Genomic DNA, 24,136 nt, shown 5'->3' with positions numbered 1-24,136 from the left:
ATTACATTATTGCTGTTTACAGTTTATCTACATCTATAATAATATTCAAGATAATAACCAAAAACAGCAAAATTTCCTTAAAATTACCAATTCAGGGGCGGCAACCCAACAACGGGTTGTCCGATTCATCTGAAAATTTCAGGGCAGATAGATCTTGACCTGATAAACAATTTTACCCCCCTGTCAGATTTGCTCTAAATGCTTTGGTTTGTGAGTTATAAGCTAAAAACTGCATTTTACCCCTATGTTCTATTTTTATGTTTCTAACCCGAATCATCTTGGTTGGTAAGCGGGGTCACCAGACACAATTTTTAAACTAGATACCCTAATAATGATTTTGGCCATGTTTGGTTAAATTTGGCCCAGTAGTTTCAGAGGAGAAGATTTTTGTAAAAGATAACTAAGATTTACGGAAAATGGTTAAAAATTGACTATAAAGGGCCATAACTCCTAAAGGGGTCAACTGACCATTTCGGTCATGTTGACTTATTTGTAAATCTTACTTTGCTACACATTTTTGCTGTTTACAGATTATCTCTATCTATAATAATATTCATGATAATAACCAGAAACAGCAAAATTTCCTTAAAATAACCAATTCAGAGGCAGCAACCTAACAATCCGTTGTCTGATTCATCTGAAAATTTCAGGGCAGATAGATCTTGACCTGATAAACCATTTAACCTCGTGTCAGATTTGCTCTAAATGCTTTGGTTTTTGAGTTATAAGCAAAAAACTGATTTTACCCCTATGTTCTATTTTTAGCCATGGTGGCCATCTTGGTTGGTTGGCCGGGTCACCGGACACAATTTTTAAACTAGATACCCCAATGATGATTGTTGCCAAGTTTGGTTCAATTTGGCCCAGTAGTTTCAGAGGAGAAGATTTTTGTAAAAGATAACTAAGATTTACGGAAAATGGTTAAAAATTGACTATAAAGGGCCATAACTCCTAAAGGGGTCAACTGACCATTTCGGTCATGTTGACTTATTTGTAAATCTTACTTTGCTGAACATTTTTGCTGTTACAGTTTATCTCTATCTATAATAATATTCATGATAATAACCAAAAACAGCAAAATTTCCTTAAAATTACCAATTCAGGGGCAGCAACCTAACAACGGGTTGTCTGATTCATCTGAAAATTTCAGGGCAGATAGATCTTGACCTGATAAACAATTTTACCCATGTCAGATTTGCTGTAAATGCTTTGGTTTTTGAGTTATAAGCTAAAAACTGCATTTTACCCCTATGTTCTATTTTTAGCCATGGCGGCCATGTTTTTTGATGAAATGGGAATTAAAACACAAACTTTATTCTAGATACCCTAGGAATCAATCAGATGAAGTTTGGTTTGAATTGGTTCAGCAGTTTCAGAGGAGAAGATCTTTGAAATAGTTTACGACGACGGACGGCGACGGACGCCAAGTGATGGCAAAAGCTCACATTTCCTTTTGGAAAGGTGAGCTAAAAATGGTAAAATGGTAAATAGAAAAATAATAGTTAATTGTAAAATACTCAATTTCACAAGTAACAATAGAAAAATCATAAAAAAATTATGTTTCATATTTTTCCTTCACTGAAATTTTGAAGAAACTATATGAAGCATTCTGTTTCTATTTTCAAAATTACAAATTATATAACTATTTTAAACTCAACAAAGCTATATAGACTTTAACATAAAGTTTTAGTTCATATATTAAAACTAAGTTTTCAGTTATGAAAATAACAGTATAAATCTGAAAACAAACAGGCTAATATAAATATCCTTTAAATTAAGACATTTTGTAAAATTAACACATACAAAAAAACTGACTTAATTTTTTTTGTATGAATTCATGATTTTATTTATTTTTATGGATACCTGATTTTGCAGATTTAATAGATTCTGCATACACATCTGTAATGACCTTGTATTTTGTTGAACACATATTCATTGTTCATCAAATCCACAAAATTAGTACCCAGAAAATAGAAATATATCCACAGTAGAACCTTAATAAATTCATTTTTAATGTAGCAAAAAAGTAATTCTATATAAATTTTCATTTTTTCCATGAAAAAAATTATTAGCAAATATTTATTCCTGTTGTTGTTCAATAGCACAAAAGGTATTGGAGGCAATCAAAATAACTAATTGTGGGTGGTTGCATATACCCTAGAATTTATGTAGAAACATAAGAAGAATGAAAATTTTACATAATGAGTGGTAGGGGTCTAAAAAAGTGCCACCCATGCATATAATTCTGGAACAGTCCTCATCTAAGAGGTAGCACTATTTAATAAAGCATAACAAAACATGGAATAAAAGAAAAATCTATATTTTACCCCATTGAATACCTTAGAAAGCATTAACTAAAAAAATAATCTTAATTTCCTAAGCCATGTAAGTAAGACATAACCTTATTCTGTCCGTCAAAGTTCAAATAAAGTGCATAAACCCAATTATAGGCAACTGTATTCAGGTGAAGAAATTGTTGCATAGTTAAAGCTGTTTTATAAATAATCAGAATACTAATAATGACCCAGACATGTGGAATGGTGTAATTACTATTTAAGTGAATTATACCAAGAAAAATTAGTTAAAAAAATGTAGCCTGGGACCAAGACATACTGATACTCCCTTATTGAATGTCCTTGTTAATATTCTGTATTTTTTGATTTACTGAGGCATATCCTACATGTCATTTAGGGTTCTGTTAAAACTATCTATATATATTTCAGCAGCTTTAAGTGAAATATGAAGTGCAAGAAATATACCATCATGTGTTATGTAAATTGTGATGAAAACTGTAGACTACAAGAATGTGTCCCCAGTACATGGATGCCCCACTCGCAATATCATTTTCTATGTTCAGTGGACCGTGAAATTGAGGTCAAAACTCTTATTAGGCATTATTATTAGAAAGATCATATCATAAGGAACATGTGTACTAAGTTTCAAGTTGATTGGACTTCAACTTCATCAAAAACTACCTTGACCAAAAACTTTAACCTGAAGTGTGACAAACGGACAGACGGACAAATGGACGTACAGACCAGAAAACATAATGCCCCTCTACTATCCTAGGTGGGGCATAATAAAAAAAAGCCGCAAATGCATTAGGCATGAAGAATTTTGACCCCTTTCCCTTAAACTTTAACAACAGATATCAAAGTATTTGAAATTAAAAAGAAGCTTCATTACAACTCTACATATGTTGTCTAACATAACTATGAACATTCTCAAGTGCAAAGCTTTAGTTATTGCTAGCATACATACAGTAATCTTATCTGCTAGTGTAACTATGCAATAAGACTACACTAATTCATTGAGAGATCAGAAAACACTGCAGCAAGCAGTTTATATTGCTATGTCATCTATTAGTAATAGAGTCTGTCTAAATCAGAAACACTGCAGCTAGCTGGTATGTCATCTATTTGTACTGGAGTCGGTGTCTAAATCAGAATCTTCATCATCTGATAATGGTTTGGTCTTCAGTTTCTCTTCAAGTTTCTTTTTAACTACATTAAGTCTTTTTAAAATGCCTTTGTAATCGAATTGCTTCCTTCTGTCACCAAAGGGATCCTGCAAGAAGACATTTAAATGAGGAAAATTTCATCTCACAAGTCTTGATGATATCAGGAAACAAAATATCTTTATAACATGTAGAATAGTGTAACTTGAAAACAGTATATTGGAATTGACTACAGGAAATTCAACAGAAAACAAAATAAAATCAAGGTGGATAGCCTATATAGCTATCAGCATCAAATTGGCAACATTAGGTAACGACCTAGCCACAATCAGACCTGCATTTTGTGTTTCACATGAACAAAAACGAGTATCACCTCAGGGAAAAACTCTTTTGATATTTTGGTTCAAAAACGGTTTAAATTATGAAAAATTGCCATTGTTAGGCTAACACTGGAAGCATTTATATAATTACATGCAGTTTTTGGAAGAAACATTAATATTTTTATTAAATAAATGGTGTTTAAAAACTGTATAATTTTCTTTAATGGTTGCCTTCAAGACATGGTCACCAGTGTCAGATTTTTGGTCAATGACAAAGACAACAAAATATGTTTAGAATTATTGAATATCAAACATTTTAATTGAAAAAAAAATGACAAGAACAAGTTTAACTCACAGTTATTTCAAACAACAGTAGCTTTCTTTGATCATTAATCTTATCTGATAAAACTGTATCTAAACTTATCTATAAATAACAAAACTTCCAAAAAAACCTTTCTTTTTGTGTATAGAACATTAAAATAACTTGATGCATATTCTTACAATAAACAATCAAACTTAGCAATACAATTTATATGTATTGTCTACGGACAAGCCATTGTATTCATATTTAATGAAATGCATTATTAAAACCTAATTTTGATAAGCTGAAAGTATTCTCTTGAAAAAAAACATACATTTTATCAGGTTTATCTATCAAATGATGCTTAACTTAAAGGAAAATGGAAACAAATACATTTGGATAATGTCTACGGACAAGACATTTTATTGATATTCAATTAAATGCTTTCAAAGATGATTGTTAAAGTTAAGATTAAAGTTACCAATTAAATTTTAAGTTGTGTTTTTTAAATTAAGGAAAATATAAAAATGTACCCATAATTCTTTACATATCTCAATAATTTATTGATTAAGCCAAAATGAAGACATATTCTTTTAACTGAAATCAATATCTCTGACTGTTTAAAACAATCAAACTATTATTAAAACTCAATTTTAACATTGTGGTAATGTCTATGGACAAGACAATTTCAGTTAAAAAAAAAATCTGTTAGAATTAATTGTGAGGTTTATTCCTTGAATGCCAACATCCTTTGATCTACCGACAATTTACCTGTAAAATAATGTTGGCATTCGAGGAATAAGGTGCAAGAAGTTATCACAACAAAAGTGCATGATTATCAAAACATGGTACTAATTAAACAGATATTAGGTAAAATCTAATTCATGTTTGTCACGTTGTTGAAATTTTTTATTGTTGCTGATACTGCTTGAACGAATATGGATTCTCTTAAAATGAAACGTTGAAAAGAGTTGCATCACAAAGTCAATAAAATTAACGGTACTAATTTTCTTGCACCAGATGTGCATTTCGACAATACATGTCTCTTCAGTGATGCTTGTGGCGAAAATATTTGAAATCCAAAGCTTATATAAAAGATGAAGAGCTATAGATAATCCAAAAGGTCCAAAAAAGTATAGCAAAATCCGTGAAAGGAATCAGAGCTTTGCACGAGGGAGATACATTCCTTAATTTATAATAATTTCTATCATTTTGTAACAGCAAATTTTAATAAATCCGTATTTTCATGCCAGTACCGAAGTACTGGCTACTGGTGATACCCTCGAGGACTAATAGTCCACCAGCAGAGGCATGTGCATATTGTCAGGAATTCCAGTTTACACAAATTCAACAGCAGCCTCTTTGGACTTTGAAGGAATTTTTTCAATATTTCTATAGTTGTGTGTGCTGTAACATCCTACCATATTACTTGATCGAATTTCTTGAAACTTTGTATCGCGTGTTAGATTACTATGTTTTAGTATGTTCAGTTTGTTCAGGATATTTTTCTTGGTAATAATACTACACCCCTTTTTGCAAGCTATTCATGAAATTATATTGGTAAGGGGTTTATCATGTTTCCAAATCATTGGTGTTCTTATAAAAAAAATCTCCACAAGAGACCAAATGACACAGAAATTAACAACTATAGTTCACCATACAGTCTTCAACAATGAGCAAAGCCCATACCGCATAGCCGAACTAACTATACAAATCAGATGAAAACGGCTTAATGCATCAGATGGTAACAAATAGAAATACTACACAGAGTAGACGACCGACATGGCCATGTACTTGTATATCCCAACAAAAACAAGACACTTAAGTACAGCCTCTGAGAAAACTTGCAGTTACTGACAGCTAGTTCAAAGCCACAAACAACTAAAAAAATCATGTCTCTTTAGACTAAATACTTGTTACCCTATTTAATGGATTTTCTTCAAAATTTGTAAATTGTTGGCTTGAAAGTTATCAAATTTACCAAATTATTTCTGATGATTTTTAAAGTTAAGTTAATTGTTCAATTTAAATATTCATATAGTTCATGTATATACTTAACAAAATAATAATAAAAATGATATGGAATTAAATAAATCTCTAATATCCTCTTTTAGTTTGAAACAATTGTATTTAACTAAATATATATTATATTTATATATATATGTCTTATGTTAATAAACATTTTCATTCCCAAAATATATTTTTTTCAATAAATAATAAAAAAAAATCATTTTCTTTCTTTCTTTATATTCATAATAATTTAAACCCTTAAATTTTGCTACTTTTCTTATCAAAATGTGATAAAATGTTACAATGTCATCAAGTTCACTAATTATTTTTTACAGTTAAATACTTATAAAAACACCTTTTGTTATCATATAAACATCAATTGAAATATTTTTGTTGGCATTCAAGGAATAGGTAACATACAAGAGTGCACACGCTGAAATGTCTCACCTTCTATACTAATCATTGATATAATGTTGGTAGTCCTAAGTATAAAGCTAAGATTTATTACAACTGTCACATAAACTTAACATTGACCAAGATAACTAAACAAAGACCAATGAATCTTGAAAATGAGGTCAAGGTCAGATGAACCATGCCAGGCAGACATGTACAGCTAACAATGCTTCTATACAACATATATAGTTGACCCATTACTTATAGTTTAAGAAAAATAGACCAAACACAAAAACTTAACACTGTTCAATGAACCATGAAAATGAGGTCACGGTCAAATAAAACCTGCACGACTGACATAAAGATCATAAAATATTTCAATACATGAAATACAGTTGACCTATGGCATATAGTATTAGATAAAAAGACCAAAACTCAAAACTTAACTTTGACCACTGAACCTAAAAATGAGGTCAAGGTCACATGACATCTGCCCGCTAGACATGTACACCTTACAATCATTCCATACAACAAATATAGTAGACCTATTGCATATAGTATGAGAAAAACAGACCAAAACACAAAAATTTAACTATAACCACTGAACCATGAAAATGAGGTCAAGGTCAGATGACACCTGCCAGTTGGACATGCACACCTTACAGTCCTTCCATACACCGAATATATTAGCCCTATTGCTTATAGTATCTGAGATATGGACTTGACCACCAAAACTTAACCTTGTTCATTGATCCATGAAATGAGGTCCAGGTCAAGTGAAAACTGTCTGACAGACATGAGGACCTTGCAAGGTACGCACATATCAAATATAGTTATCCTATTACTTATAATAAGAGAGAATTCAACATTACAAAAAATTTGAACTTTTTTTTCAAGTGGTCACTGAACCATGAAAATGAGGTCAAGGACATTGGACATGTGACTGAAGGAAACTTCGTAACATGAAGCATCTATATACAAAGTATGAAGCATCCAGGTCTTCCACCTTCTAAAATATAAAGCTTTTAAGAAGTGAGCTAACGCCACCGCCGCTGGATCACTATCCCTATGTCGAGCTTTCTGCAACAAAAGTTGCAGGCTCGACAATAAAATGTTGGCATTCGAGGAAGACACCAATTATGACTATATTTATGTTGAAAATACTGAGTTTTAATTTGAATAGATAACTTTCATCACCTATAAATAAGATTTAAGTTCCATAGCAGACAAATAATTGAATTTAATACTTGTTATGTACAAGTGTTTGTTCGTAGACACTTCCTCATCTGCTGTTAATACTGAAATGCAAAAGATAAAGTTAGAGAGAGAGAAATACTTTTTCTTCATTTGATTTAGTTAATCTTTTAAGGTATGCAGCAACTGGAATAAACAATATTGAAGTAAAATAAGGTATGCTTTTTATGACTGATAATCTGACACTTTTAAAATCCACTCCTGTAAAGTAATTTTACAAAAATTGAGAACACTTAAATTACCATTTATTTATTAAAAATAAGATATTTCTAAGTTTAAACAACACATAGGACTAATTTAGACCCATAAAGCCAAGCAATATTGACAAAAAGACATGTCTACCGACAAGACATGTGCCTACGGACAAGACATGTGTCTACAGACAAGACATTCTGACATATTTTTGGATTTTTTCCTCTATTAATAGATGGTAGAAAAAAATGTTAGTAGTGTTTTCATATCTACAAAAGAACAGGAACTTAGCAATGCAACATTAATGTAATTATGCTTCCAGTTTACTAGTGAATGCATGTCTACGGACAAGACATTTTTTCACTTTATTTGTATATCAAACTTTGATGGCATATATCTCAAACTAGGCCTAGGGTACTGCAATTTTGATAAATTAGGTAGTTTTTGATAATGTATATATACTAGAAGAGAAAACAAAACACATAATAGTATAAATTTGATTTATTTTCTCTTTTATCACTACACTGAGCAAGCTAAAAACAAAAGTACAAAATTTCATAACAAACGCATAGTATTCAACTTTTTATCATAACTTTGTAACCACTGAAGATTTTTTGTTGCAACAACCAGTAAAAGAAAGATGAATAAATTGTCTATAACAGTGAACCAATAATGTAGTTTAAATTAAGTTCACTTATTAACTATCGAACATATTCAGCGTGTATTTTAATGTTTTTTTTCAAAACGGTAACACCTATACATGATATTTGATATTCATTGTGAAACCCTACATTCTCTTCTTCAGTTCAAAGATGTATTACAGTCTTATGTAAAGTTTATCTTCTTGTCTTTACAAGCCTATAACATAGACCCAATATGAAATGCACATCTGATCTTGGCTAGGCCGTAAGTATTGTAAACCATGTAGTAAATTGTCTATTTGTTCTTGAACAAAAAAAGATGCGCTAAAACACAAATAAATAGCCCAGATTGGATGACCATTCCAATAAAACAACATAACAAGATAGGTAACTCTTAAAAATCCAAGATTTATCACCTGACATTTATGGTTACTAGTTAAATTGTGATTAAATTACAAAATGAAGGATCTTTATTATAATTTTAAATGTGTTTAAATTGTTTATCTCAGTCATTTAATTACAAATTTTAATCATGACCTTCATTTCTGGACCCATGATGAAAAAACACAGGGGGGGCTATGGAGGAAATGAATAAGGAAATAATAATATGTGGCTTTTCTGCTTCAGTAAGAATTCATCACAATTTAGAAACAGAAACTCTCCAAACCAATTCTTGGTCTACAATTTCTATGGGTTTTATATATGGAAAATGATTTCTCACTTCACAGCCCCAGATTGTCTCTTAAACTTCAATGCTTTTTCAAATATAACAATAAATAATATTAACTTATGTAGTTACCTGCATTGATTGACCTTGTTTGGACATGTTAGAATTGCACACAGTTTCATAATATTCGTAATAATCTAGAAATGATGATTCCATTACATCACTGAAATAGATACAAATTATTATTTAAAAGAAATAAGTAATATATTTGGTAATTGAGTAACAATCTGACAAACTTGAACTATTTAAATCATTTGCATGATTGATATTATTAAGAATTTTTTATCAAAAACACAACTATTTACTGACATCAATATTTCCTGCTTGAAAGTTTCAAACCAAAAGACTCAAAACACAATCTGTGTACATTTTGCTAAGTATATAATAGTTTCTTTATGCTCAAGTAGACAACTAAACTGAAAATACGAATATTCAGTTTCATACAGAGCTTCACTTATTTCAAAAAATGTTTGTTAACTAACAATTTAAGTTATGAACAGAAGATGGCATTTCTATATAACAACTTTCCTATATAACAACTTTCCAAATTACTTACTACAAGCTTTCAGGACAAGGACATTTTCTCTCTAACATATCACATACAGCTACTCTTAACGTCTCATGACGGATAACATCATTATATCGTTGTGCATCTCCAGGATTTCTTTCCTATTTTAATAGAATTAAAACAATTTGGTATACTGTAAAGGAGCTCACATTGCTCAACTGGTACTGTTTTTATTCTGGTTTATGTTTATGTCAAATTTAAGACTATGCTGCTTTGGTAATTGAGTTGACCTTAAAACGGCAAAACACTAACTTCCATAAGTTAAAAATCTTGTTAGATTAAATCAAAAATGCATGTTTCTCCAGAAAATTTAAAATAATGGTCCCCATAATAATCAGAAAATAAGCAAAGCCACATAGTTTTCTTCATATTAAATATAATTTGGTAATGAAAAATTTAAAAAAACTGATTTCTTCCATCAGAAATAAATTATAAAATACCCATTCAAATCCTGGTTCATTGTGGTAAGGTTTCTCATTTAATAATGACTGTATGGAAATCAATATACTTGATAAACTTTGTGCTGGACTCCAGGCTGGACCGGCCCATGTCCTAAAAATTAAAACATAGCATTACTCTAATCAACATAAACAGTGTTAACAGTGAAACTATGAAATCAGATTTCAAACTAAGAATTCAATTTTAAATCTAATTATTTTTCAGTGAATCTTTATAATAGCTTTTACATCCAATGACATTAGATATTGGCAGAATTGAACTCAAGCAGACTTGACTATAATTTCTTTAACATTACATTGACAGGAATAAAATTGAAAATGGAAATAGGGAATATCTCAAAGAGACAACAACCTGACCAAAGAGAAGATAACAGTCAAAGGCCAACAACACAGCAAGAAAATCCCACTTGGATTCCAGTGACATATTGTTATATAGTTTTATATAAATATCTTAGATTATGAAGATATGTGTATAAAACTATACATGTATAACAATATGAATCAGGAATCCAAATTTTTCCAAACAAATCTCCCCTCTTTGAAAACCAAAATAAATTCTTGCATCAGCATTTTAACTGATTGCAAATTGACTTTCTCTTTTCATGTTCTTACCCTAAAATACTTAAACAGACTTTTCCATTTTTGTATAGATTTGGATTAAATCTGACTTCTTTGTTGCCTGTTGTTAGCAGTTTTACTCGAGGAGGTCTAATAGGATAGTCTGGTGGACATCGAATTAGAAACAGGAAAAAACCTCCCTCATATGGTGTGTCAAATGGTCCTGTGATCAATGCATGAATCTGAAAAACAAATTATCAAGTCATAATGCTTAAATGATTCTTTCCAAGATAGAATTTCTATAAAAATCTTAAAAAGTACATATCAAAAGATAAGATTATCGAATTACATAGTTTGTTTATTACCTTTTGGCTATTTATCATTCAAACTCTGGTGAATAATTAATAAATTTTTTGTGTAAAACGACAAAAATATTGGTGATAAGATCTTACATCTGAAATTCATTACCTAGAAAATAGCAAGTAATGGGATGATTAAACTGACCACAACATCAACAACACTGATCAGCTATAGTTATGTGTTCTCTAGATGTATCTATAAGACAAGGATGTGTTCACAGTACATGGATGCCAAACTCATACTTGCATTTTCTATGTTCAGTGGACCATGAAATTGGGGTCAAAACTTCAATTTGGCATAAAAAAATAGAAAGATTATATCATACCTTGACCAAAAACTTTAACCTTATGTGGGACAGATGGACTGACAGACTTACAGACACTCAGACCAAAAACATAATGCCCCCAGGTGGGGCATAAAAACTCAACTTTGACACCCATTTTAAGAAAAACATGAAGCAAGAAAAACAAAGTGTTTAACTGGCAGAAAAACTAAGTCCATTTATAAGTAAAAATTTTAAATACAGATAAACAGGATTTTTTTTACAAAATTAATTTCTGGATACCATCTAATGATCATAAACAAACTTTTGTCCAAATTTGGTAGAAATCCAGAATAGTTTTAGAAAGTTATTAAAATTTCAAAAACTTTAACCACAGGGTGAATATTTGTGGACATGGCTGCCGCCACCACCTCTGATGCAATGTAGGACTCGCTATGTCTTGCTTTTGCGACAAAAGTCACTGGCTCGACAAAAAGCTAACTTTCTATAAAAAAAAACAAAAACAAAGCTAAAATCAAAAGAAGTCTAAAAAAGACAGAAATCTTATATAACTGCATTTTAAGTTAGGCTGTATGTTATTTTTTACCTTTGTCATGTCTTCTTTGTCTGGTACTATACAGATAAAAGGTGGTGGTTCATTATAAATAGCCATAATGTCTCTGCAAATAAATCAAAATGACCATTATATGTATATTTTGTAGGTACAGCATATTTTCCAATAAGCATTAAAAAATTGATCCTGAAGTGAGTTAAACAACAATTCAATATTGACCATAATTAAAACTACAGAGATTGGGTCACTCACCTACATATTTTAAACAATGCAGGCCACTTACATTTAACAATCATCATTAAATGGAACAGCTCTATTAAGAGTTAACATACAATTTCAGACATTTTGACATATCTGTAGATCTTATCTTGCTGATATTTTTCCTGTCTAAAGTTTCTATCTCTCTATATTAAAACATTTGTAAAATAAGGAAATCCGAAATGTAGTATGATTGCCTGGGAGACAACTATCAACCAATGTTAAAATGTTGGATATAAATGGTATTTCAATCTTAGTTTTTGGCTTTTTGGCAATGATGCTTTAAGGACACCGTCAAGGCAAAAAAATATAATAGCCTTTCAAGATATCATTATCATTTGGACTACTGTCAGTACTGAAATGACCAACATAACAGGCAAATTTAATTATGGGGTACATGTACATGCATCCCACTTTGAAAAATGTACATTCTTTTTTTTTCTGGAAAATTACTATCTCTGAGTTTTTTTTATGAAGCTTATTGGACCTTGGTTTATAATAATCTGCAGCATTGACATTTTAATTTGATAAGTACCTGTAGAATAGTTCAATACCTGTAGATTAGTTCAATACCTGTAGAACAGTTCAATACCTGTAGAATAGTTCAATACCTGTAGAATAGTTTAATACCTGTAGAATCTTTTAGGGGCTCATGAGTCATGTGTAAATATATATACAGTCGACTCTCGTTATGTCGAAGTCAGCCGGACCAGAGAAATATTTCGAGATACACGTAGTTCGACTCAAACGAACACCGGAAGTTCAACAATCTAAGGGACACAACTCTTGCTTAGCTTGGTAAAGCTAAAATAAATCCGGGTGAATATGGCAAGGAGATCGATATTCTAGTATCAAATCGATGTATATGTATGTCACAGTCTTTTATTATTATAATGACATAATTTTTACTTATTCAATTGTTTCAATTTAAAACAAATCCTATAGCTTTTCCAAGAGAGTAATTTTCAATCGATAGTTTCGTTATTCAGTTCGGTTTTCGCTGACAAAAGTGTTTATTCTCGGATACAAGAGATTTAAGAAAATTTTGATTTCTATTCATTTTGTTTTATCTCACTTTTTCTTTTGAAAAGAAAATATAAAAAGACGGCGTTTGAGTAGTTTATAGGTGATCATCAACGGAAGCCATAATCCTCACTTTATACACACCCAAGCTCATTAGTGTAAAAAACAAATTGATTGTTTTGTAAACATTTTAAATACTGTTAACAATGTATCACTAATTATTTATCAAAATTCTATAAAAGATAATCTTAGGTAAACACTCATGGAAATAGCATGTCATAATCAATACAGTGGTCAGTGACTGGAAATTTAATTACACGTGCATTGTCAGATTAACTATTCAATCCATTTAAATCCCGGAGGTCATGTTTTGACATATGTGTATTAGTTCGAGATAAAAAATGAATTTTGAATGCTTTTGTTAACCTTGGGACCGTAAATTTAGTTCGACTCAACCGAAATTTCGACTCATCCAATTTCGACTCATCAGGAGTCGAATTACATACCTTTGTATGGAATAAAGTTCGGGACCACGTGAAAACTTCGACTCATCCGAAATTTCGAGTCAACCGAGTTCGAGACAACGCGAGTTAACTGTATCTGTATATTCTACAGTCACTCCAGTAAAAAAAGAAAGAAGGTATTTAACTTCTCTCTCTATTTTTAAGAACCTTTTTATTCTGAGAAAGCACTGCTGAGTTGGTTTCTCATTTTCCCAATCTCTACAGGTACAGGGATCCCATTTATCAGATATTTTTTCCAAAAGATCTCCTGCATCACTTTGTGTTGTTTCGTCTGCACTGGAAGTCGCCATCTTGTCTACTTTCACATTGAGAAAATAATAGGAATATATTCTAGATCTTTCAAACATATAGTATTACACTTAAATGAGTACTTTTAAATATTTTTTCCCATGGTAAGCATACTTAAAAAAATGAAAGAAGGGTTATAATGTTTGATGTTTTAGTTAGAGATTAAAAAGGAAAATCATAGTCTAACAAAAGCTGTACATTCTATTCATAAAATGCCTTTACCCAAACACTTCAGTGATCAAAAATATATAAACGTTTGCTTTATGTTTACAACACGTAATGTACCTGAAATAACCAACCAATAGCTAACTGCAATTGATAATTTTTTATATAAAATTGACCAATTGTATGCATGTATTTTTGCTGATCGTCAGCAAACGTAGGTGGTACGTATTTTTCGTTTTGACTACGTAAGATAGGAATTTTCAGTCACAGTTTCAGAAAAATTCAAGTGAGTGAACAGTCGATACAAGACATAGAAGTGGAGTATATAATTTACAATAGGAATATACCAGTTAGAAAGTGACCTACAATTTGTAAGTTGTTGAATCATACTGAAAAAAGAAACAAAAACATTTTGCCACTCAATAGTTTACTGCATTCAGTTTTGTTTTATAAAAAACTTACATTGACAATTTTATTGAACAGTTGATAATATAATTGCAAAGTCAGGAAAAGATTTTTGATATTTTTTGTTTAATTAATCAATAATCTAACAATGGAAAGGTTAATATCTGCTCCTTGTTTACTAGATGACCTAATGGACACGGGCATTATCAATGTGGACATCAACTTTGGTGAACAGAAAGATGATGCATTGAAGAAATCACCATACCACGAATCAGACAGTGGGGTTAGTATCATGAGTAGTCCACAGCATTCAGTAATATCTGACTTTGAAGATGACATTTCTTTCAAAGCTCTGTCCCCTCCATGCTTTGAAAATTTTGACAATCTGTTGGACACAGAACTAACTAATTATTTAGCTAGTGAAACTGACAGTAATGATGCTACTGATTTTGAAGTAGCAAACATTGCGTCTGTTTCACCAGTTATTCCAAGTAATGCAGCTGAATATCACCGTCAAGTGTCAAATACCTCCCAGGATGCAGATAACGATTGTCAGAAGCAAGTTATGTCCAAAACAACTGTAGCAAAGCCAAATGCAGTTGACACCAGTGACACTAAAAATAACAATTTCTCTACTTTACCACCTATTAAAGTGATCAAAGTTATAACTGCGCCAAGAACCACTTCAAGATTTCAGATAGATAAAGAGATAGTTGAAGCCATTGATGAGAAAAACAAGAAAAATGCGAAACAAGCCAAAATGAATCGTGAAAAGAAAAAGGCATATATTAAGAATCTAGAAGATGAAGTTGATTCATTACAATCTCAAAATGCCAATTTAAATGACAAAATGGGTAAGCTGGAGCACCACAAAAATGCTCTTGAGGAAGAAGTAGAATATCTCAAGAGTGTTTTAGCGAATCAAAGTACATTGTCAACCTTGCTTAAAAACATTCCAAATGCCAATGTTAAACTAACAAGTTCTTTTAAGGAACGCAAAAGAAGTGCTGCACATGACCATGACTATCAAGGAAAATCAAAACATTGCAAGAAATCAAAATCTGCAGGAGTTTGTCTTCATGTCGAGAACGAAAATGTGTCTTTGGAGTTTTGTGCATCATGTTCAAGGAATGCCCAAGGAAGTAGCAGTTGAAACTGATTCATTTGTTTAAATGAGGATGAGGCGATCATGTACAAATGTACATATAAGTTTGTTACATTGTATGTCCTTCAACTGGGCATAGACTAATCCTATTGGAAGGTCAACTCTGAATACTGGTAAAGTACAATGGTGCTATAAATGATCACAGCACCAAGTTCAGGTTTTAAAAATAACAAAAAAATGGTTTGAATATTTGTAAAAAGTGAACATATGTATATATATAGTTTATTATCTTTAAATAATTCTTGAAATTTTATTGTAAACCGTTTTAGGCTTTAAGAAAATGATATAAAGTTTTTGAATGTCGTTAAAGATATATAAAATGACCATCATTGTCATAGTTGTCAACATATAAATGCCTGAGAAGAAATAATAATTTCTATTATAAAAAAAACATACTTTCTAAAAAATATTCAGATTTATATGGACAGATTTAAAGCCTAAAACTGTAATTAGATATATAATGTAAATTGATTTATGAAGATTATTCTAATGACTATTACAGTTCTTTTGACAGGTTGCTGATACCATTGAGAACCTGAAGGCTGATAGGATACCAATTCTTCAGCTCTTTACCATATTTGGTAAGGTCTCTTTCATGACACCACCTTTTCTAAGGAAAGGTGAACATGTCTGTTTAGGGGGATGGGATACTAACTATTTTCCAAAAGTATTTCAGACAGTTTAAAAATATTTTTATATAAATAAATTCTATATCCTTTTTGCACCTTTTGGCGAAATGTAAATGGTTATCCTTTATTGAAGTTTTATTTTGTAAATTTGAGAACTATTTGAACATGCTGCATGTGTAAAAAAATTATTCTAAAGGCTTTTAATAGCAAGATTTGAACGAATTAAATTTTTTCTGCAAGATTTCTATGGAAAAATTCTGATTTATAAATTCCCTGTATAAATACAGTCATAATAAAATTGAGAATGGAAATGGGGAATGTGTCAAAGAGACAACAACCCGACCAAATAAAAAAAAAAAAAAAAATAAAGCATGCAAAGTACATAATGTACATTTTTAAGTCATGAATTGAAGTTTGCTTTCATTGAATCTAATTTTTCTTAAAATTATGAAAATACCCACAGTCATGATAGTGATAAAATGAAATATTTTTAAAAAATCCAAAAAACTTACTTGCTGTTTAATTTAAAAATCTTGCACTCAGAATTGTAAGCAATATTATTTTCACTTTACATTTCCTTTGCATGTTCATCTTTGTAGCTGGAAATTGATTTTTTGTATTTTTTTTATCAAGAAAATTTCTCACTGATCATTCACACACATGAACAATGATGAAGTATAATTATTTTGCCATTACATAATGCACTGAAATAACTTATAGAAGTGTGTTTTTCATCTTTTTAAAATGTAATGTAGATGCCATAATGACATTTCATGAAATATTTTGTATGCAGTTATACCTTTCATTTATGTTTTAAGATTTAAAATTATGAAATTCCCTCTTGTCATGCTTACAGATATATGAAATATGCATTAAAAGAAAATAACATTTAAACATAAGTATGCTTTTAGATGAAATTCTGGTATTTGATGAAGTTTGGTATACATTTCCATGAGCAGTATTTTGATGAAACTACAATTTTTTTTCTAAGACTACCATTGTAAAATGAAAAAAGAAAAGATTGTGTTGTTCTCTTTTATGCATAACTTAAAAAGTTCACATTACTTAAGGATGAAATTTTTACTATTCAGTTGTGAATCCTGTTGGTGAAATGTTTGGAGCCAAGTGAATGTAGAGAAAGAAAGAAGCATTTCCGGGAATTAAAAATCGGGTAGTATCAAGAAGGTGATATACAGTTGAAGGCTGTAAAAATTAAAAATTGGGGGAATTTCAAATTTTTTTTCAGTAATGTTAAAAAATACTTTTTAACCGGATTTTTGTGACAAAAATGTCGGTTATTGATTTGGGGATGTACGTCGGGCGGGCGGGCGGCAATCAAATGTTGTCCGTGCATTAACTCATGAACCGTTCAACCAAAGCTTTTAAAATTTTAATATGTTATTACTGACAACTATTCGAAGGTCAAGTTCAATAATGGCGATTTTGACTTTTACCGTTCAGGAGTTATGGTTCTTGAAAGATTGAAAAATGGAGTTGTCCGTGCATTTACGCATGAACTGTTCTACCAAAGCTTCCCAAATTTTAATATGTTGTTACTTATGAAAGAATGGAGGTCAAGTTCAATAATGACGAATTTGACTTTTACCGTTCAGGAGTTATGGTTCTTGAAAGATTGAAAAATGGAGTTTCCAGTCGTGTCCGTGCATTTATGCATGAACTGTTCTACCAAAGCTTCCGAAATTTTAATATGCTGTTACTGATGACAAAATGGAGGTCAAGTTCAATAATGACGATTTTGACTTTTACCGTTCAGGAGTTATGGTTCTTGAAAGATTGAAAAATGGTGTTTCCCGTCGTGTCCGTGCATTTTCTCATGAACCATTCAACCAAAGCTTTTGAAATTTTAATATGTTGTTACGGATGACAAAATAGAGGTCAAGTTCAATAATGACGATTTTGACTTTTACCGTTCAGGAGTTATGGTTCTTGAAAGATCGTAAAATGGCGTTTCCATTCAGGTTGTTGCATTTACTCATGAACCATTCAATCTAAGCTTTTCAAATTTTAATATGTTGATACTGATGACAAAATGGAGGTCAAATTTGATATTGACGATTTTCACGTTCACCATTCATCAGTAATGGTTCTTGTGATATTGCCAGGACACAAATAAATGTTAATAAATCCGGTTTGCTGTCGTTGTGACAGCCTCTTGTTGGCATCAGAAATGCATGCTTGTTATCACAAGCCTAAAACAAATTACATTGGGGTTTTTGGATGCATCACTAACCAAACAAATTATTTCTTCAAAGAAATTTATGGGAATGGATTTAAAAAGGTTTGGAAAAAATTTGGGTTACTTTTTTGGCATTCACAGATATTTATCTGTAAAAATAATTATCGTGATTATAAGGAACTTATTTGTTGAAATTTGTTACATTTAGAGCAGTGCTATTACTTGACAATTATTGTATTGTTAATATTGCATGTTACTGAATTATATTAATAGATAATGACATGATTAAAAATGTTATGTTTTAAAGAAAGTGTCTCCTTGTCCTTTTTTACCATAACCATGTTTTGATAAGTATCTTTACAGAAGAATGCAACATACTGAGCCATTACAAAGTGAAGCATATATCATGCAGTAAATGGTTGAAGAACATGGTAACTTTAAAGTTAATTCACAATCTGACAATTTAACAGTACACACAAAACATGCAAGGGATAAAAATATCCTAAAATGAGAGATGATTATATTGAGAACAAAAAAATGTGAAAAAAAGATTTAAACAAAAAGCATACCGGTACACACTAAAAAAAGGTTGGGCAGTTCCTAAAAAAATTCAACTGAAATTGCTGCTAATTGACATTTATAACAGAAGGTATAATGATAGAATGCTGATCTTAGATTGGTTATTGTCACTGCTGTAAGAAAGAGGCAGAATGTGAGACATGGGTATTACTAAACGAAGACTAACTATTTATATAAATCACTATATTTCAGAAGGAATAAGATCTGAATGCATCATACATTGTACCTAGTATGCAGATGCTCCATCTTATGAACTTTCAATTTGTTATATGTCCACTGTCCTTGACCCTTATTTTCTATTTTAGTGACTGGTTGAAAATAATGTCAAGTTTTCTTTACATGTGTAATACACATGTATAAGTAATAGCTAAATAGGTACTATATTAGGTATACCTAATCATTGCAACAGATCTCAACCCCTTTTATTGGATGGAAGATCAAGGTTTAGATTTCATACTGGTCAAGTCTATCTTATATAAGCAATAGGTCAACTATATTTGTATATGATGGTGTATGTGTATTGAATGTTTGTAAGGTTTGTTTGACTGTAGATTTAATCTGACCTTAACTTTATTTTCATGGTTAATTGGTCAATGTACAAATTTACATTTATATCCTCTTGGTATTTCAATTGATTGAAATATAATTGAACATTCGGGCCACTTTATGAAATTTTTAAATTGATTACCACTTTTAGAAATTTTTAAATTAATCCACATTGAGGTCCAAAGGAACAAAATTAATCTTTGTTTGATTTCATCAAAAATTGAATTATTGGGGTCCTTTGATATGCTGAATCAAACTGTGTATTTAGTTTCTAAATTTTTGGTCCTGATTTCAAATTGGTCTACATTACGGTTCAAAGGGTCCAACAAAAAAGAATTTTTAAGATTCTTTGACATCCTGAATCTTAACATATATTTAGATTTTTGATTATGGGCCCAGTTTTCAAGTTGGTCCAAATCTGGGTCCAAAATTAAACCAAGTTGGATTTTAACAAACATTGAATTCTTGGGGTTCTTTGATATGCTGAATTTAAACATGTATTTAGATTTTTGATTTTGGGCCCAGTTTTCAAGTTGGTCCAAATTGGCTTCCTAAAATATTTTTTTTTTATTTCAACAAAATGTGATATGCTGAATCTAATCATGTATTTAGATTTTTGGGCCCCATTACCAAATTGGTCTACATTGAGGTCAAAAGGGTCCAAAATTAAACTTTGTTTGATTTCATCATAAATTGAATTATTGATGTCCTTTGATATGCTGAATCTAACTGTGTATTTAGTTTCTAAATTTTTGGCCCCGTTTTCAAATTGGTCTACATTACAGTTCAAATGGGCAAACAAAAAAGAATTTTTAGGATTCTTTGTTATCCTGAATCTTAACATATATTTAGATTTTTGAATATGGGCCCAGTTTTCAAGTTGGTCCAAATCGGGGTCCAAAATTAAACTAGTTGGATTAAAAAAAAAAATGAATTCTTGGGGTTCTTTGATATGCTGAATTTAAACATGTATTTAGATTTTTATACGACCGCAAAATTTAAAAAATTTTTGGTGGTATATTGGTATCACGTTGGCGTCGTCATCGTCGTCTGAATAATTTTAGTTTTCGCACTCTAACTTTAGTAAAAGTGAATAGAAATCTATGAAATTTTAACACAAGGTTTATGACCACAAAAGGAAGGTTGGGATTGATTTTGGGAGTTTTGATCCCAACAGTTTAGGAATTGGGGGCCAAAAAAGGGCCCAAATGAGCATTATTCTTGGTTTTCCCACAATAACTTTAGTATAAGTATATAGAAATCAATGAAATTTAAACAAGGTTTATGACCACAAAAGGAAGGTTGGGATTGATTTTGAGAGTTGAGGGCTGAATAGTTTAGGAATTAAGGGCCAAAAAGGGTCCCCAGTAAGCATAATTCTTGGTTTTCGCACCATAACTTTAGTATAAGTAAATAGAAATCTATGAAATTTAAACACAAGGTTTATGATCACTGAAGGAAGGTTGGGTTTGATTTTGGGAGTTTTGGTCCCAACAGTTTAGGAATAATGAGCCCAAAGGGTCCAAAATTGAACTTTGTTTGATTTCATCAAAAATTGAATAATTAGGGTTCTTTGATATGCCGAATCTAACTGTGTATGTAGATTCTTAATTTTTGGTCCCGTTTTCAATTTGGTCTATATTAAGGTCCAAAGGGTCCAATATTAAACTTAGTTTGATTTTATCAAAAATTGAATCCTTGGGGTTCTTTGATATGCTGAATCTGAAAATGTACTTAGATTTTTATACGACTGCAAAATTTGAAAAATTTTTCGTCGTATATTGCTATCACGTTGGCGTCGTCGTCCGAATACTTATAGTTTTCGCACTCTAACTTTAGTAAAAGTGAATGGAAATCTATGAAATTTTAACACAAGGTTTATGACCACAAAAGGAAGGTTGGTATTGATTTTGGGAGTTTTGGTCCCAACATTTTAGGAATTAGGGGCCAAAAAGGGCCCAAATAAGCATTTTCTTGGTTTTCGCACTATAACTTTAGTTTAAGGTAATAGAAATCTATGAAATTTTGACACAAGGTTTATGACCACAAAAGAACGGTTGGGATTGATTTTGGAAGTTTTGGTTTCAACAGTTTAGGAATTAGGGGCCAAAAAAGGGCCCAAATAAGCATTATTCTTGGTTTTCGCACAATAACTTTAGTTTAAGTAAATAGAAATCAATGAAATTTAAACACAATGTTAATGACTACAAAAGGAAGGTTGGTATTGATTTTGGGAGTTTAGGTCCCAACAGTTAAGGAATTAGGGGCCAAAAAGGGACCCAGATAAGCATTTTTCTTGGTTTTCGCACCATAACGTTAGTATAAGTAAATAGAAATCTATGAAATTTAAACACAAGGTTTATGACCATAAATGGAAGGTTGGTATTGATTTTGGGAGTTTTGGTCCTAACAGAATAAGGGGCCCAAAGGGTCCAAAATTAAACTTTGTTTGATTTCATCAAAATTGAATAATTGGGGTTCTTTGATATGCCGAATCTAACTGTCATGACTGTGTATGTAGATTCTTAACTTTTGGTCCCGTTTTCAAATTGGTCTACATTAAGGTCCAAAGGGTCCAAAATTAAACTTAGTTTGATTTTGACAAAAAATGAATCAGTTAGGTTCTTTGATATGCTGAATCTAAAAATGTACTTAGATTCTTGATTATTGGCCCAGTTTTCAAGTTGGTCCAAATCGGGGTCCAAAATTAAACTTTGTTTGATTTCATCAAAAATTGAATAAATGGGGTTTTTGATATACCAAATCTAACTGTGTATGTAGATTCTTCATTTTTGGTCCTGTTTTCAAATTGGTCTACACTAAAGTCCAAAGGGTCCAAAATTAAACTTAGTCTGATTTTAACAAAAATTGAAATCTTGGGGTTCTTTGATATGCTGAATCCAAAAATGTACTTAGATTTTTTATTATGGGCCCAGTTTTCAAGTTGGTCCAAATCAGGATCTAAAATTATTATATTAAGTATTGTGCAATAGCAAGTCTTTTCAATTGCACAGTATTGCGCAATGGCAAGAAATATCTAATTGCACAATATTGTGAAATAGCAAATTTTTTTTTTTAATTAGAGTTATCTTTCTTTGTCCAGAATAGTAAGCAAGAAATATCTAATTGCAAAATATTGTGCAATAGCAAGATTTTTTTTTAATTGGAGTTATCTTTCTTTGTCCAGAATCAACTTAAATCTTTGTTATATACAATATACAATGTATATTCACTTTTTACTACCAACTGATAAATTAAAATAATCTTTACCATTCAGTGATAACAAGCAGTTTTTTTACATCTTAATATTTTATGATGTATTTAAATGAGTAGTTATTGTTGCAAACTCCATTAGAAATTTTAATTGAGATTAGTTTTGGAATAAGGGAAAGGGGGATGTGATTAAAAAAATTGGGTTCAATTTTTCTCATTTGAAATTTCATAAATAAAAAAGAAAATTTCTTCAAACATTTTTTTGAGAGGATTAATATTCAACAGCATAGTGAATTGCTCTAAGAGAAAACAAAAATTTTAAGTTCATTAGAACACATTCATTCTGTGTCAGAAACGTATGCTGTGTCAACTATTTAATCACAATCCAAATTTAGAGCTGAATCCAGCTTGAATGTTGTGTCCATACTTGCCCCAACCGTTCAGGGTTCAACCTCTGCGGTCGTATAAAGCTACGCCCTGCGGAGCATCTGGTTTATTATTGGCAAAGTTTTCAAGTTGGTCCAAATCAGGGTCCAAAATTAAACTTTGTTTGATTTCATCAAAAATTGAATAATTGGGGTTCTTTGATATGCCAAATCTTACTGTGTATGTAGTTTCTTTAATTTTTAGTCCAGTTTTCAAATTGGTCTACATTAAAGTCCAAAGGGTCCAAAATTAAACTAAGTTTGATTTTAACAAAAATTGAATTCTTGGGCTTTTTTGATATGCTGAATCTAAACATGTACTTAGATTTTTTATTATGGGCCCAGTTTTCAAGTTGGTTCAAAACAGGATCCAAAATTATTATATTAAGTATTGTGCAATAACAAGAAATTTTCAATTGCACAGTATTCAGCAAAAGCAAGAAATCTTCAATTGCACAGTATTGAGTAATAGCAAGAAATTTTCAATTGCACAATATTGTGCAATAGCAAATATTTTCAATTGCACAGTATTGCGCAATAGCAAGAAATATCTAATTGCACAATATTGTGCAAAAGCAAGAAATTTTCAATTGATTGGAGATATCTTTCTTTGTCCAGAATAGTAGTTGAATCAACCTAAATCA

The 24,136-nt window shown here is 31.0% G+C and overlaps 2 protein-coding genes across 7 annotated transcripts; one reads left to right on the top strand and one right to left on the bottom strand.

Annotated features, from left to right (window-relative positions):
* Positions 1–1,642: 1,642 nt before the first annotated feature.
* On the bottom strand, positions 1,643–14,286 carry LOC143064697 (ubiquitin-conjugating enzyme E2 Z-like). Of its 2 annotated transcripts, none has more exons than XM_076237728.1 (7): positions 14,028–14,286; positions 12,109–12,181; positions 10,934–11,121; positions 10,304–10,415; positions 9,852–9,964; positions 9,368–9,458; positions 1,643–3,567 (listed from the first exon to the last, which is right to left on the bottom strand). In XM_076237728.1, exons 1-7 carry the CDS (start codon positions 14,225–14,227, stop codon positions 3,412–3,414), a joined length of 933 nt encoding a protein of 310 aa, XP_076093843.1. In that variant the 5' UTR covers positions 14,228–14,286; the 3' UTR covers positions 1,643–3,411. The 2 variants fall into 2 exon arrangements, with proteins under 2 accessions (XP_076093843.1, XP_076093845.1); XM_076237730.1 differs by lacking the exon at positions 14,028–14,286 and adding an exon at positions 12,964–13,956.
* Positions 14,287–14,507: 221 nt separating this feature from the next.
* LOC143064695 (uncharacterized) lies at positions 14,508–20,820 on the top strand. 5 transcript variants are annotated; one of them, XM_076237726.1, is made up of 4 exons: positions 14,527–14,704; positions 14,921–15,021; positions 16,418–16,484; positions 17,624–20,820. In XM_076237726.1, exons 2-4 carry the CDS (start codon positions 14,929–14,931, stop codon positions 17,659–17,661), a joined length of 198 nt encoding a protein of 65 aa, XP_076093841.1. In that variant the 5' UTR covers positions 14,527–14,704; positions 14,921–14,928; the 3' UTR covers positions 17,662–20,820. The 5 variants fall into 5 exon arrangements, 4 of the variants coding, with proteins under 4 accessions (XP_076093840.1, XP_076093839.1, XP_076093841.1 ...); XR_012975308.1 differs by having other exon boundaries at positions 14,530–14,704; positions 16,406–16,484; XM_076237727.1 differs by having other exon boundaries at positions 14,530–14,619.
* Positions 20,821–24,136: the final 3,316 nt, after the last annotated feature.

This window comes from Mytilus galloprovincialis, chromosome 2 (assembly GCF_965363235.1).
Source record: "Mytilus galloprovincialis chromosome 2, xbMytGall1.hap1.1, whole genome shotgun sequence".
In the NCBI taxonomy this organism is placed as follows: domain Eukaryota; kingdom Metazoa; phylum Mollusca; class Bivalvia; order Mytilida; family Mytilidae; genus Mytilus; species Mytilus galloprovincialis.
The sequence above is the reverse complement of the archived record's forward strand: the minus strand, read 5'-3'. Positions and strand labels throughout refer to the sequence as shown.